Below are 16369 nucleotides of genomic sequence, written 5' to 3' on the forward strand. Positions count from 1 at the left end.
TTTCATTAATTGTCAAAGTCTAAAGCTATGTTTTATACACGGTTGTTAGATCTTACAATATTGTCCAAAAAAATGTCTAACATCCGTTTACAATATTTGCAATTATGTCAGAATTTTTTTTTGATAAATTTCAAAACAAAAATTGTAAGTTCATACGACTGTTGTGCTATGTATACACGGTTGTTAGATCTTACAACATTGGCAGTAAAATGTGCCGGAAATGTCTAATAATACTGTCAACTAACAAATTTTGTCCTGCAATATTTTCGTAATGTTTTTTTTTTGACAACGTTGCAAAAGATAAATTGTAAGTTCAGGCTATTATTAGACATTTTCTGAACATTTTACTGACAACGTTATAAGATCTGACAACTGTGTATCACGGCTTTTAGTAATTTTCTAAAAAAATTTCGGCCAATGTTGTAAGATCCTACAACTGTGTATTACATACTTAAAAAACAATTTAAACTTTTAACAAACAAGCAAAAACTAAAAAGATCTATTCCGGTCAGTTATTAAAGATTGACGATCGTTATCTTTTTAGTAATTTTAAATAAGAAAATGTCTCCAAACTAGAGAACTATAATCTTAGTTATCGAAGATACTCTGATGTGCAATCTTTGCAGATATATTGAGTACAAAAATCCCCCCAATATACAGTAGAGAAATAACCAAGCTGTTGTATCTTATATCTGAATAATCAGTGATCTGATCTCTTAAAAAGATTTTGTGAAATTGTAGCCAAGGCCATTGTCCCTAGTTGAAAGTTATTGAAGGTATTCGTAGATGTAATCATTTCATATTTAATTGATGTTGTTTTCTCTATTTTGGACATATCGTTAAACTTAATATGGGTATATTAGCTTTATTTGATTGCATATGTCATCTAGTTTCAAGGACGAACTTAATTCTGTCAATAACACTTCACAGAGGGGAAAAAACGGTAGAAAAGTACCGAAATGTATAAAAATCCGTTGTCAAAAGTGAGCTTACCACGTTTGTTAACATTTAGACAACGAATGTGCATAACATTTTAAATAAGCCAGTTATCAATTTGATATCTACCGTTGTAATTTTGGCATTTCATTAACGCTTTGTGTAATTTCGGTATTGCATCGTTGTGACTTCGACAACGAATCGTTTTCATTCTGAAATCAGAAAGTTCTGTTCTGAGTATGGAAAGAGATCGTTATAGATCACCACATATCGTAATGGTCATGCGTCACTATCCTATTTAGTAATCGTTTTTCCAACGATTTAAAAAAAATCAAAAGCAAATGTTGTTAACATATGATCGGGTAGATGTGCCTTTATTCTCGCAGCAATCATCAACTTACAAGTGGCATCATTAGTGTCCAAATTCTTCTGAAACCCCAGATTTAGTTCTCCGATCGAAATTATATTCAAAATATATAAATTGGGTTTAAACTGCTGCGATTTTTTTTTGTGAAATCTCAAATCTAACTACTAGAGACTATAGGTTCTTCAGATTGTACACTACCACTAGTATAGCCTTACTTAGGTCCTATTCGTCCCTTTGTAACGTCAGGAAAGACACTTTAGAGACTTTTAATACTTGCTATTCAAAAAAAAAAGGTTTCGAGAATGACTTTATATGAAGTAATGAAACTCCAATTGACATTATGTTTCTACGGCATACAAAATTTTGTAAATTATTTATATTTAAAGAAAAAAAAACTGCTTGGATATTTAATGTTCACATTCTTCAGGAAAATTATTTAGGAAATGCCACATCGAAATTTTATAAACTATGAAGGATCTCAGCAATGACATTTTATGATATTATGTAGCACCAATTGAAATTGTATTTTCGAGCTATTGAAAAAAATGTCCAAGTCTATTGATATCTTTAAGTCTCAGAAACGATTGCTAATAATTAAGAACCGGACATAGATGTTTTCGGTAATTCTTTGAAAATCATTTGAAATTTTCAAAACTGAATTGCAGTTTTCCAAAAACGTATACAAAATTTTGAATACCAGCTGTAAAACGTAGTAAAATTTCAATTCAATTTTTTACTGTAGAGGTCCAAGTTCAAAACATTTCTAATTAGCAGATACCAACTGTACGTGTGTATTGAACTTATCAAAAAAGTGTAGTTGTGGTTTAACTAGTTGTTGTCATTGGGGGACTAGGGTCAAAGGTGACTTATAAAACTATTTTATGTTTGTTTCTTATGATTTATATTTTTGAAATTTCACATAAAATTATTAATTATTTATTTAATTGTAATTTATTTACGAGTATTAACTAAGTACATTAGAGTACTATGGGGAAGGGGTACGAACGAGTATGCATGTACGTTTGTTTGTATGTTGGTTTTCCTTTGTTTCTTTTTTATTATAAATTTAACTTGGTTGTGATTTAATTATTTCAATTAATTAACTAACTTTTTCGTATTATTATTATTTTAGTTTTTTTCCTTTTAATTAAAAATTTATTTTGTTTTAATGTATTTATGTGTTTGAATGTGATGGTGTTGGTGGTGGTAGTGCTTGTGTTAGTTTAAAGGGGAGTGTATTTTTAAAACAGGGTGTTAATGACGGTCGAGCAGTATGTTTTGCCAAAACTGAGAATTTAATTTTATTTTATTTTTTCTAATTAATTATTTAAAGATTTTCATTAACTAAATTGTTTTCAACTAAATTATGTTAATTTTCTTTACATTCTATAAGTTTAGAGAATTTTCTTATAATTTGTTGGTTGCAAATTGTTTACTTGTTACTTTTACATAATTTTTTTGTTTGTCTGTTTAAATTTTATAATTAATTTAAATTTATTCCATGTAGTGTTGTATAAATGTTAATGCTATATATATATATTTTTGAGATTTTTAATGTTTTGTTTGGTTTTTCTTATATAAAATTAATCTTCAAGTCTTTTCAGAAACAAATGCATTACGATCAAATTATGTTTTATTTTCTATTTTTGTAGTAATTTTATTTATTTAATTATTATTTTAATTTATTATTTTGTAACATAAGTAAACAACAACAATTTGTTGATAATCCATGTGTTTGCGTTTGACTTTTCAATACTTAAAACTACCATTAGTACGTAATTAAAATGTTTCGTTCTATATGCAAAATTGTTTCATCGGAACAGGCAGGGAGAGGGCTTTCGTTAAGGGAGTTTAAGGGAGTTAGGACAAGGTTATTTGTTTAGAATGTTTGATATTGTGACAGTTGGGAATTTTAGTTTAATTCTTAAGTTTTTCAAAATGCTGTCATTTTCTTAAGTTTATTTTTTCACTTTTTCATTTTGTTTCTTTGTTGTGGCTTGTTTTTTCTCATTTTTATTTGGTTTGATTACAATTTTATTTGAATTTGTGTTCTTTTGTTTTTTTTATTTTATCATTTTGTTTAAAATTTAATTTTTGGAACCGTCTTTGCGGGACGTTGACGGAGCATCGCCTAAGTTTATCATGTCTCGTGGTTTCCACACCGGGGACCCTATAATAAAAATGAAAGAAAAGAAATATGTGGAAATCATATGAAAAATGTTTTTGAAAGAATTTCGTTAATTGAAAAAATTTAACTACAAAACAAATTAATAACTTTGAAAAATTTCTTTTTGTTCAACAACAAATAAATTAATTAATAAATAAATTTATGTTTGTATGTAAGTGGTAGTAGTAATGTAATGTGTAAGTAAGTGTAAAAGAAAAACAATTAAAACTAAATTATAGAATTTATTTCCAGCCAATTATTTAGAAATATTTAAAACTTAATTTAGTATTAAATTGATAATAAATTATTTATAAAGAAATTGTTTAAAGAGATGTTATGAAAAATGCTTTAAAATATTCAATAAATAAATATGTATGTTAATAGATAAATCTATTTAAATTTTCTTTAAACATGCTTTATTATTTTTACTAAATATTTAGTACATTTGTTTGAAATCATAAATTACAAAAAAAACATAAATTAATTTCGATTATGATTAAAATGTTGACATCGCTTGTTTCTTTTGTTTTTTTTCTGCTTTAATTATCAAAAAATTCCTGTATTTTTATTTTCTTTTAATTTTTTTATTATAATTAATTAAATATTGAAACCGTTTTTTTAATATTTTTCTTAACTATTTACGTTTAAATATCAAGTGGTGTTGTTTTGTTAACACATTTTTTTATTTGTAACATCGTTAATTTTACAACGTTATGCCAACATTTTCATAATTCTGTTAAAAGTGAAGTGTTTTAATTAAAACAATAAAAATAATATGTAATTAATTAAAAAGAACTTAGTTTATGGTGAGTGAAATGCAAAATGACTAATGGCATAAATCAGTTTTACTCTTAAATAATATATGGTTTTATTTAATGATCTGAGATTCTTAACTTTTTAACATAATCCGCCTTTCAAAATATGTTTAACATTAGTAGCTAAAAGTATGATCAAATCACTAGACTCTTATATAGAAATTTTGTGTTAGATCTTGCACATTCTGTTTGGTGTAAAGCAGAGATACAATGCTCAAAACGGCGGCGACTGGCCGCCCGTAATATTTTGTAAGCCGAGCCGCCGACTTCTTTCGGCTTAGAAGCTGAGCCATCTATGCCGCTGATAATGAATGAAATCGCACATGTATATCATTAGCAAATAATTAACCCATTTTAAAGCAGTTGCCACTATTTTAAGTTCTTGTGCTAAATAGTGAAAACTACTATAATAATCTCCATTTTCTGTTGAAAAAACGTATATATTTCAATTTCTGAAGAAAAAATTTAATTGTACGTGCAATTTAGCCATATTTTCTATAAAAGCCGCCAACCAAAAATTGTGGCGCCGCCGCCACCGATCATTTTGCATTGGCATGTATCTCTGGTGTAAAGCTTCCATGTCTGTAATTCTGGTAAAAATATATATTCCCAAAATTTATAGGACGACCAGCACAACTCACCAGACTAAAGACAGTGGTTTGAGAGCAATACAATATCGAATAGGAAAGAACCAGACTAAATATGTAACGCCTTTTTAATTATGCTTCACTTGCACTTTCATGTGAACAGGCTAACCTTAAGACCCCAACATTTCAATATAAAAAATGACTTTCAATCCCTAATGAGAAAATATGAATAAATATAATTTCACGTTGAACTGGGACCTGGATTTGAAATTTTTATAAATTAGATAATGCTCTGATCGCTGTGTTGGGCTCACACAGATGTAGAATGGAAAAAGTCCACGCGTTTTAAATGATAACTTGTTAAGAGTGAAACATAATGGTAAGTCCAACATACTAGAAGAGTTCGAGAAGAGCATATGCTGAATCACAATCTTAGTCGGAACATTACTGTGTAGCCCCTAGACAACTAAATTGGGGCTCAGATAGGCGAAACACTTTGTTTAGCAGAAGACTAAACAAACAAGTGTCGTGCTAATGACTTTCCGAAAATGTAGTGATTACTCCAAGTGCAAAATTAACATGGGGAGAGACATACATATGCAGCAGTCTAAGCCGTTAGTTAGAGGCTTTCCTAAATCTCTAACTTATCCGTGATTCAGTTAAGAGAAAATCGGAACCACAGCGATCATAATGGAAAATAGAACGTAGCAAGTAGAGATGGGTTTCGAACTGGGATTTTAGAAAACGTTGTGTGTGTCAAATTGGGAATCTCGATCCTTTTGAAGACAAGTACTCGTTCCGATTGTAAGTCTTTAATTGAGTCAACGAGTTTTTTAAACACTTGAAATATAAGCTAAACGATATTTGAGGATCTTTTTTAAAAAAATCAATGTGAAACATATGTGAGAATAGAACGTGACAAGTACAGATTGGTTCCGAACTGGAATTGTTTGGAGTCTCGATCATTCTGTAGACAACTACTCGTAGCTATGTTAAGGCTTTAAAAGAGTCAACAAGCATTCAGTATTGCATTCGTGTAAAAGACATATTTTAAACAGTTAAAGGTCTTCTAAGTAAGCATTTCTCTAGAAGTACAAGTTGTACGATATCTGAAGATTTTCATAAACATTTAAAGCTTTTAAAAAAGTTACAAATTACAGTTATATAAAGCAGCAAAGGCAGAGAGTTCTCTGACTAGTTTTGTTTGTTTCTCATACATAAGTATGTGATCATAGGTAGGCGTTAAACAAAGAGTACAAGAGAGCTCTTTGTGTTTCGCTGATATCAAGTTTAAATTCAATGTGAATTTGAAATGAAGTTAATTAAAACCTTAATTGATTTGATTAAAATAAAAAAATAAATTTTGTTCAAATATGCAAATGTACGAGTTTAGGTAAGTGTAAGTTTGAGCGAGTGTAATGTCTGCAAGATTAAATGATCGCCAATAGTTATCTAATAGTAACTAAAGAATATTTTTTGTTTACAATAACAATAACAATAATGATAATGTTTTTTATGTAATATGTTTGTTAGCATAGTTAAGCAATTAGTTAGATGTTTACTTTTAGTAATTTATGTAATAATAAATAGATAATATAGCAATAGATCGGATACGGAAACTAATTAGATATAAACAAACTAATTTGAATTGATTTAATTTATTTTTTAAGGATTTTGGGGGGGAAAATAAACAACAACATCAATTATATTGGGATTAAGCAAAGATGGGATAGGGTGGTGAATTGAACGTGTTCAAATAAAGAAATAAATTGAGAGACAGAGAGAGAGTTAAAAAAAAATAAACATAATCATCAGGCGGTGTTAATTAATTCAATAATTTGTTTTTTTTTTATTGCAAATTATTATTAAAATTTTGATTTTTTTGGTTAATTTAGTTTTAAACATTTCTTTTTTTTTGCTTACAGGGTGTGTTAACCATAAGACATAATAAATTTATTTTTTAAGGTTATAAGTTTATATTGTTTATATTTTTTTAAATTAATTTTTGCATCTTGCAAGTGGTGTTATTTAATAGTTGTAGTAGTAGCAGTAGTAGTAGTTTTAATTAGTTGTTGTAATTAGTACAAGGTAGTTTTAAGAATATTAACTATTTACTTTTATTTAAATTTATTAAAACACGAAACACACACACACTAGTATTTAAAACAAATAAAATCAAACCATATTTCTTTTTTTTGTTGTGTAAACAAAGAAACAAACATTTAAATGAATAACAACAACAATAATAACAATAATAATAGTTAATTATTATTAGAAAAAAAAAAACAATAATAATAAATGCTCATTTCAATTGTAAAGAAAAAAAAATAATTGTGCATTTGTTTTGTTTCATTTTGTTTTTAATTAAAATTTTCTTCACTTTTTTTCCATAATTTTCTCGAGAAAAAAAACCAAATCTTTGCTCAAGCGATGCCAACCAACTACATTTTAATAATATAAATTTAAATAAATTTTTTTGTTGTTTGTTTTGTAGACTAAATTTTTCAAAGTTAAGAAAAAGTTTTGTAAATAATTTTTATCTTAAAAAACAAATCAAAATTGTTTATAAATAACTCTAATTAGTAAATATATAAACATACAAACAAATTAATTATTTTTTAACAATAACTGTTATGTTTGTATGTATTAAGTAATTAATTAATAATAAATGAACAACATTGCTTTTTTCCCATTATTGATACGTGTGTTATGAAGTCCTTTAACTATTTAACTTATGAAATAGTTTCAATTCTCACAGATCTTTTTAAGGATATTACACTTAATATCCTTTATGTTTTTTTTTTCATTTTTAAATTTAAACTATTAACAAATAATCACAAACAAATATCACAAACTTAGTGGTTTTTAAACTTTTTTTCTCTTTAAATATTTTGTTTTTTACTTTTATTATATATATTTTTTTTAAATATGAACAACATTTAAAATTATCTTCATTTTGAAGTTGTAAATGTATTTTTTCATTATATTAATGTAACTTTTCATTATATTAATGTAAATATGCTAATATAGTAGTTTGTTTGTATGTATGTTTTAATAAATGTATGTATATTGATGTATACTTAATAAACATTCATTCATTAATTTAAAAAGAAATAATAAATAATTAATTATATAAATTGTTAAGAGAAAAACAAAGTAAATAAAGTATTAGTAAATTTGTTTATTCCTTTAATATTGTTTAAATAAATTTTTTTCCTCTAAAATCACCCAAACATCAAAATTATTTCAAGCTTTCGTCAGTGATTAATTTCAACTTATAGGTTTTTCAATTGAATTATGTAAATTATTTGCATTGGAAATGTTTTCTACTTTCCATTGCTCCTAGCGAATACGGTTATACTACGGCAAATTTAGGCAATATTGAGCGAATAGTTAACTTTATCGAATTGTATAAATTCGTTTGTGTTTGTTTGATTTCCGTCTAAAATACTAGTTTCCATTGTGTACTAAGTAATTAAGGACTTGCTAAGAAAAAGTAATCAAGAGTTAGTATGAAAACTGGTTAAAACTGATCACAAATACAAAATATTTGAGAGATTTGCAGTTGATTTTTACAACCCTGTTTATAACATGTGACGAGATTTCGATATGTCAGTCTATGTAAGTGGTGTATGAACAAACAAAATATAAGTGTGAAAGACCAATGAAAAACTTCCTTTCTAAAGGTTTCTTATAAATGTCACAAATCCAGTAAACAAATATCTCGGAAAAGTAGTTATCGCTACTGGAGCGAAGTGAGTACGACAAAGTTTAAAAAGTTTCCAACACGTTTAGTAAACTTTATACGATCACTATTAAAGGTTTTGTCATATGTAGGCATAGTAAATCTCTTGCTACAAGATCCTGGTCCTCCTAGTTACGTAGATGTTATACGATCACGAGCTTACTGGAAGAGTAAACTTCAAGATCCCATAAGACTTTTTGGAATAATGAAACAGTGAGAGCAAGACGAAAAATCTCCTCAAAATATGCAAGTCTGAAGTTAGTATGATAGTACGTATTCTGAGTGGACACACAGGATTATGAGCACATTTATGCAAAATTGGACGTGCGGATTCAGACATATGTAGAGCATGCGGAGAGGACATTGAAACTCTGGAACACTTTCTTTGTCACTGTCAGGCATTCATTGAAGTTAGATCCAAGTATCTTGGAAGTCATGTTATTCCGGAAATAACATTCTTGACTAACACTGATTGGAAGATTCTTAGGAATTAAGTTATAATAATTAATTCAGTTCCCTTTTTTTCTCATGATTAGGAGCACACAACAGGCTTGTGGCCTAGGTGTATTTCTTCGGATTTTATGTAGTATACATCTTCCTATCAACCTAACCTATGCTACAAGATTCTGATCCTTCTAAATTACGATCGAAACAACAGTTAGGTAAAGTATATTTATTTACTCAATCATCATTACAATCAATATAATTGTGAATGAATCTAAAACACGATCGATCTGAAAACAAGAAGTCGATGCTATTTCGAGGCGATGGATCGACAAAAATTTAATAATCATAATTAAATAATCAGGTTGAAAATAACTGCGATCGGGCTTTTAAATCTTCGAAGAACTTCGCCTGAATGAATCTATGGTAAACGCATGCATCAGTAGTTGAGATTTCAAACAATTGCAATCAGGCCATTAAATTTTTGGAAGGCTTGTAAGTCTTTTCACTTACAAAGATCTTTTGAGACTCGGAGTAAGCCGCCTTACGATCAAAACCATAGCTACGATTTTTAAACAAGTACTATAAGAAATTGATCTTGTGTGATCATTTTCAAATAACTTTGATCGTGTTTTTTAATCTTTAAAGGACTTGTAAATCTTTTGAGTTTTTCGCCCGGAAGTAATAGCTAAACGCCTTACGTAGATCTTTTGGAACTTGATTTGTTTCGCCGGACGATCTGTTAAAGGAAACATGAGTTTTACATGGAACAATAGCATTGGTGTTTTGTGTATTCCCATCGAACATAGGGCAATCGTAAAAAGATTCTTGACTTGAACAAATCACTTCTGTTTGCTTTGTATTATTCCTTGTTTTCTTAATTTTGATCAGAAAAATGGGATTCAAAACCGCTGCGAACATATCTGACATCAGAGGGGTTACGAAAATAAAAATTGTCGTATTTATATGTTTGGTTTGGATCGTTCATTTAGTTTCGAATGCTATTTAGTTTGTTAAATGGTAAAATAAAGGGGAAAATGCATTTCGACTGACATGGAACTTATGGATCTATTAATGGTGTTAATTTTTTCGGAAGAAACTTGTTAGCAATATGAGGAGAATAAAGAACGTTCTGAGAATTTTCCAAGTGGATTCAGTAAGTCTAACGAATATAACATAATGATCGCTCTACATATATTTAATATTGCTGATAGTAGCCATCTCCTGTGATAGTGAAAGTATCTTTTAAATAATAATAAAGCGATATATAGATTTTCGGAAACATAGAAGTTAATCTGTCCAAAGTCAAAGTCAAAAAAAATCTTAAAACATATGCGAGGTGATTTTATTTCAATTATATGAATGTTCCTGAAGTTTTGCAAGGTGTAAGGTAGAACAATCTCAAATTAATATTGAACCAATCAAATAAATATGTATGTATGCGTGTGACGGTAGTTGTATATTATGTGTGTTTTTCCATTTTCAATTAATTGCTATTTAATGTATAAACAAATAAGTACACATTCATATATGTATTTATTTATTTTTTTTTTAAATATGACGTATACTTTATAGTTATATGTTGTGTGTAATGTTTATAAGTTTTATTCTATTTATTTATGATGTTTGTATATGTATTTATTTAGTTTTTCTTCATTATTATTATTTTTACTATTATGTATTTTTGGTTTATATTGCAAAATTTGAAAGTTGCTCTTGTTACTTGTCATCAATTTTGAATTTATGAAGATTTACAAGTAATTTTGATTTTATTGCTGCTAAGCCATTTTTTATTTATTTTATTTAAATTTTTCAGTTTAATTATTTCATTTTTAAAGAGAATTCGCTTTAAAGCAAATTTGTTTGTTAGAATAGGTGTTTAGTAAGTGTTTTTTTTAGATAATTATGGTATAGAGAGACAGAGATAGAGAGAGAAAGGACATGAATTTGTCTATGTATGTAAATATACTCATATAAGTACATACATGTATATGTATAAGTATACAATTTCCTTATATATTTAAATTTCCATATTTATTTGATTTTATATATGTATGCATGTTTAATGTTTGTCTGTGTACTATTTAGTTATTTGATTTAGTTTTATTTTTTTGTTTTTGCAATTTTTAAACATTTTAAATTCTACCAGTTTTATTATATTTTAATTTATGTTAACATTTAAATTTGTTTGATTTAGTTTTGTCTATTTTTTGCTTTTGCTTGTTTTCAATAATGAATACTTTTTGATTTGAGGTACATCAAAATGTTCAACACTGAGTCAATAAAGGTTTATATTTGATTTTTTTTTTGATTACAATTAAATTACTTCTATTACGTTTATTTGATTTAAAGTGGATTTTTAACATTTTATGTTTATGGAGTTTATATTTAATTTGATTATTTTGTATTATTTGCCTATTAAATGTTTTAATTTTGTTTTAAAAATAATCGTATATTCGTCCGTCAATTAAAAATCAAAATACCTGATTTATTTGAAATCTTCAATTCTTATTTTGATGTTTCTTTTTGGAGTTAAGTTGTTTGTTTCAAATGAGAAAATTGCAGTTTTGAGACAATGAACTTCAATAAGATTTTAAGCATTTCTCTAGAATTTGCATTACCATGCTAACGAATTGGTACTAGTGTTTAGACTAGTGTTTATTGAAAATTATCTAAAATTGAATCGTATGTCATTAGAGTTAATCTGAATATTTAAATTTTTAACATTCCTCTTAAAACATGACTGGTTTGGCTATCATCTCAAAAGTTTTAAAATAAAATTAAACTGAAATAACTTATAATCAAGTATGTAATGTAATGTTTTATTATTTGTATCTAATATTTTATATGAATATATATCTATAATCAGCATATGATTTTATTGAAACTAACATACGTATTTGATTGGAAGTTTATTTATGTTTTTGTTTTTTATTTGCTTTTCTTAAATTATATGTTGTTCTTTAACTCTGTTTCGTAAATTTAAATTTAAACATGTATTTCATAGAAATCATGACAATCTACACAACCACCGGACTCATTAGGCCTTTGGACTATAGTCGTTTGGGAATCGAACATATTACTGTCGCAGGGTTCGGCGGCATAAGATGTCATTACCACCGCACCACGTGGTACTTTTTTGCGCGTACGACTTTGTCGTACACGCGCCCTATGCTAAGAGGGTCTTTTCTGATACAGACAATCCATGCATGTTGTATGTTCGGGCGCTGAAGAGCTCAACTGATAGGGACGGTCGTGAGGACATTGTGGTTCATGATAAATGGTATAAGGTGTAGAAGTGACATTTGTTTGAGGGCCATATTGATGATAATATTGATCAGTATTTGCCGCAGCGACAGCAGCAACTGCTGCCTCATGTCTGTAACTGGAAAATGCATTTTCAGCTGACTGGGAACGTATGGGACCCGACGAATCGGATGTATTAATGGTATAAATATGCTCAGGTGAAACCCCGTAGCGATACGAACTACTCGTGGTGCTGTCACGAGATAGAGAACGTTCTAAAGACTTGCTAACACGTCTAGTGGAGTCAGTACGAGTGGCACTATCACGTCTTACGGAAACATAATGATCGCTACAGGTGCGATTGTCATATATGGGATAATACTGATAGTAAGCCTCTTTGCCTTTATTGCCGCCATCGCCATTGTCGATGTGAGCATGTGCGGAGGCACTGCGTTTTCGTGAGCCGCCTAAATTGCGGTCAGGGGAACGGGATTCGAAACTACCGCGAGGAGATTTGAGTACAGAACGTGGCAAGTCGAGATTCGGCTCCGAACTGCGACTATCGAAACTATTGCGTGGTGAATGATGCTGACACATTTTGCATCCTGACCGGTCTGGAGACAAGTACTCGATGCTATTGCGAGGTGATAAATGGGGTGACAGCGATTCAAGACTGCAATCGTGTGAAGGTGTTAGTTTTTTCAAACAACTGCGATCAGGACTTTTAGCCTTCGAAGGACTTGCAGGTCTTTTGAGTATTCCCCCAGAAGGACTGGCTGAACGTTTTAGAATACCAGTGCCATCTGAGGATCTTCTGGGACTTGGTGTACGCCGCCCGGCCGAAAGGCGGTCATGAGAGGAATCACGACTTGAACTGACGCTTAAACGTTTACCCTGATCACTTAAACTTGTGCGAGGTGATTTTATTTTAATAATACGTACCGGCGAGCTACCCTGAGATTTAGAGCGATCTGGAGAAACATAAATGCTTTGACGAGGTGATTTGGTCGGTTTTGCTTTAGAACTGGCCGAGCTTGTGCTACTGCTGCCATTACTACCACTGCTAACGGCTTTAGTTGATTTAGATATTTTATCGGTTGACTTTGATTTGAATACCTTGTCGACCTTTTTATCGATTTTTACATGCGCAGCAGAAACGACGGTAGCAGCAGTAGCACAGTCTTCGGATTCATCTTCCGACTTTTCAGAGGTACCTGTGGTAGTACCAGTACTATCGGATTCTAAAGAAGGGCGTGGTGGTGATTCTATATCGGCGATTACCGTTTGTTGGGTATTTTCAACGACTGTCTGGGGTTCAGGGGAAAGACTAGAGTCATTTTGTTGTTGATCTCCCGTGTCCATGTTCAGGTCAGATGTTTCTATCGAGGTCTCTTTTAAATTGGCCATATAGGCCTCAATGTCACATGTGGTTTCAGTCAAATTTTCCTGTTCTAATTCGCTCAAGTGTTTGTCCATGTATTGTGTGTGTTCGACAGTGTTGTTGGCTGAGTCGCTGGCATGGCGACTAGATGTTTTTCTGGAAGACTCTTTGGAGGAAATATGTACAACCGACACCTGCTGTGCTGCAGCAGTTATTTTATCAATTTCACTCTTAAATATTTCAATTACTTCTATATCTTGTTTGGGCGATTGTCGAGGAGAAAATCTATTTATATTATTACTATTGTTGTTATTATTGTTATTTTTGGGTGCATGCATATTATTGCCAGAATTGGAATCACTATCGTGTTCCATTCTGGAACCCCCACTACCACCACTTAAGCTGGAGCTAGTGAAGAGACTACCACTACTTCCTAGACTTAAATTTAAAGCTGCAGCAGTCGTAGCTGCCTGCAGATCTGACTCTAAAGCCAGTTCATCATCGTCACTGGCAACAGCAGTTTCATGGCATGCATTTTCATCTTGTTGTGATTTAAAATCTTGTGTATTAGAGCTACTCTTACCTAAGTCTTTCATAAGAACTGGTTGATACGTTGATGGCGGATGTGATGATTGAATCAAACGTGCCTGACTTCCGGTACTGCCAACGGAAAGCGTTGAAGTCGTGCTATAATAAAATAAATGATAAACATAATTTTGTTAAGTTTACACAGTTAGCAAGTGGTCAGAGTAGTGGTTACTAACCTTAATGTTAAATGATTTGGCGTTCGCCCTAGTGAGGCTTTTGTTTTAATAGTTCCTTGTTGGAATTCCTCTTCGCCTTCGGATTTAGTACCGGGATCTATACGTTCAATATCACTCTGTTGATGTAGATGCTGATGATGTTGTTGTTGTTGTTGCTGCTGTTGTTGATAAAGGTGTTGCTGAGGATCAGCTGATGCGCCTATAACATCTATAATTATTAAAATTATTTAAGTAATTTAAATAAGAATAAAGTGTATGTTAAATCTTACCGGAAGCGTCACCAACGGTTTTGCTACGACTACGGAAAGTAGACGTATGTAATGTGTGCATATGTTGGTGCTCTTGATACGGAACATCTTCTGCTTCCTGACTACCCGAAATATTATCATAATCTATATTTCCAGCTGAATGGCGCTGTGAGCCAGATTTTTTCTTAGGCTTACCCAGAGTTTGGGAACCTTGCATTATTGTTATCTGAAAAGAAAATTAATCTTAATATAGCTTTTTAAAATAGATTGCATTAACATACTTGTTGTTTTGGTCTCTCAAGTGTTTGCGAACTACCCGAACAACCACCTTGCGATGACATGCCCGACACTGAACCAGAGCTGCCACCGAAATTTTTCATAGGAATCGACATATTACGCACACTTTCACGTATGATTTGTCGTATGGTTTTTAGGAATGCATTACGAAAATCGGCTGTACTATTCGATAGTACATAGACTTTTTCGGAACGACGCTGTAACTGTGAACGAAGATGTATCAATTCCCACAAGAAATGCGAATCCATATCTTTAGCCGAAGAAGCACGAACTTGTACCTCAGTAACTGGTATTAGAACTTGATAACGTATAATTTCAACTTCATTGGGTGTAGTTTTACTTGAAACGCCCTATTGGATATGAAGAATGACAAAATGTAAAAGTTCTGTTGGGGTTGTGGTAAGAATGTAAGAGACTTACCATAAGTTTTTTCTTCTGACGAAGACGCTCTTTACAAAGGAACACAACCGCTGATTTAAAAACAAAACACATGGCATGAAGCTCCAAGCCTTTTTTGATTTTGCCCAGAAAATCTGATATATTTAACCACTCCACTCCGCCATAATATAAAAGATCACCTGTAGAGATTATAAAGAGTATAATTAAGTATATAAAAGTAGTTAGTGTGCTTTGGTTAAGTTACCTGGACTAAGATCAATAGGTTGCTTGCAAGACTTTTGATGTTGCCGGAATAAATGATCAAAAATGGCACCATATTCTTCATGTATTCTTTGCATTTCATTAATATGTTCGGCAACCTTCTCCATGCCCTTTAAAGCCTCTGTTTTGTAGAATAATATTTAAGTAAAAGAGCTTGAGACTTAAAAAATGGGAAACATTAAAACTTACCGCACAAATGCAAGTGTTCATCAGCTCGGGAATCGGTTAGATTACGTAATTGCTGCAGCAGTAGAGGATATTTGAGTATACGTTGTATGGGTTTTATCAAATACGATTCCAGAGTACAGCTGTGCTGCTGCTTGGGATTACGAGCAGCTAGGAACTCTTGCAAAGCATGATTTCCCTCATCTAATGTTGAAAATAAGTTAAAATAAATTTAAAACATTTTTTCAACAACTTCTTCTATACAATTTTGTATAAAACAAATTTGTAAGGATTGTGCATATGTATGTAGTGAAGGTGTAAATAGATTAAATATTATTATTTTTTATTTATTTTACCATTTAGATTGAGTATGAACTTTTTCTTCTAGAGATTTAAAGTGCAATCAATGTTGTTAAAATTTGTTTATCAACTTTTTTTCTCCATTTTGTTGGAAAACAAATTGATGGATGTGTGTATTTTGCAGCAATTTTGTTATTTCACTTTTTTTTAACTAAAACTTATTGTTTCCTTTATTTATATATGTATA

General features: G+C 30.5%; 1 protein-coding gene across 6 annotated transcripts in view; it reads right to left on the reverse strand.

The window, feature by feature from the left end:
- Positions 1-3340: 3340 nt before the first annotated feature.
- LOC111690717 (protein still life, isoforms C/SIF type 2) overlaps positions 3341-16369 on the reverse strand; it is a 104535-nt gene continuing 91506 nt past the window's right edge. For 5 of the 6 annotated variants that reach the window (XM_023453257.2, XM_046952185.1, XM_046952184.1 and 2 more), the window contains 8 exons: positions 15847-16026; positions 15641-15778; positions 15418-15575; positions 14982-15347; positions 14722-14926; positions 14453-14660; positions 14272-14375; positions 3341-3473 (listed from right to left, as the gene is read on the reverse strand). In XM_023453257.2, the coding sequence (XP_023309025.2) occupies positions 3391-3473; positions 14272-14375; positions 14453-14660; positions 14722-14926; positions 14982-15347; positions 15418-15575; positions 15641-15778; positions 15847-16026 (1442 nt within the window). In that variant the 3' untranslated portion in view covers positions 3341-3390. Of the gene's footprint in view, positions 3474-10869; positions 13353-13409; positions 14376-14452; positions 14661-14721; positions 14927-14981; positions 15348-15417; positions 15576-15640; positions 15779-15846; positions 16027-16369 lie in introns of those variants that run through there. The other variant, XM_046952186.1, reaches the window with a different exon arrangement.

This window comes from Lucilia cuprina, chromosome 5, assembly GCF_022045245.1.
Source record: "Lucilia cuprina isolate Lc7/37 chromosome 5, ASM2204524v1, whole genome shotgun sequence".
NCBI lineage: Eukaryota > Metazoa > Arthropoda > Insecta > Diptera > Calliphoridae > Lucilia > Lucilia cuprina.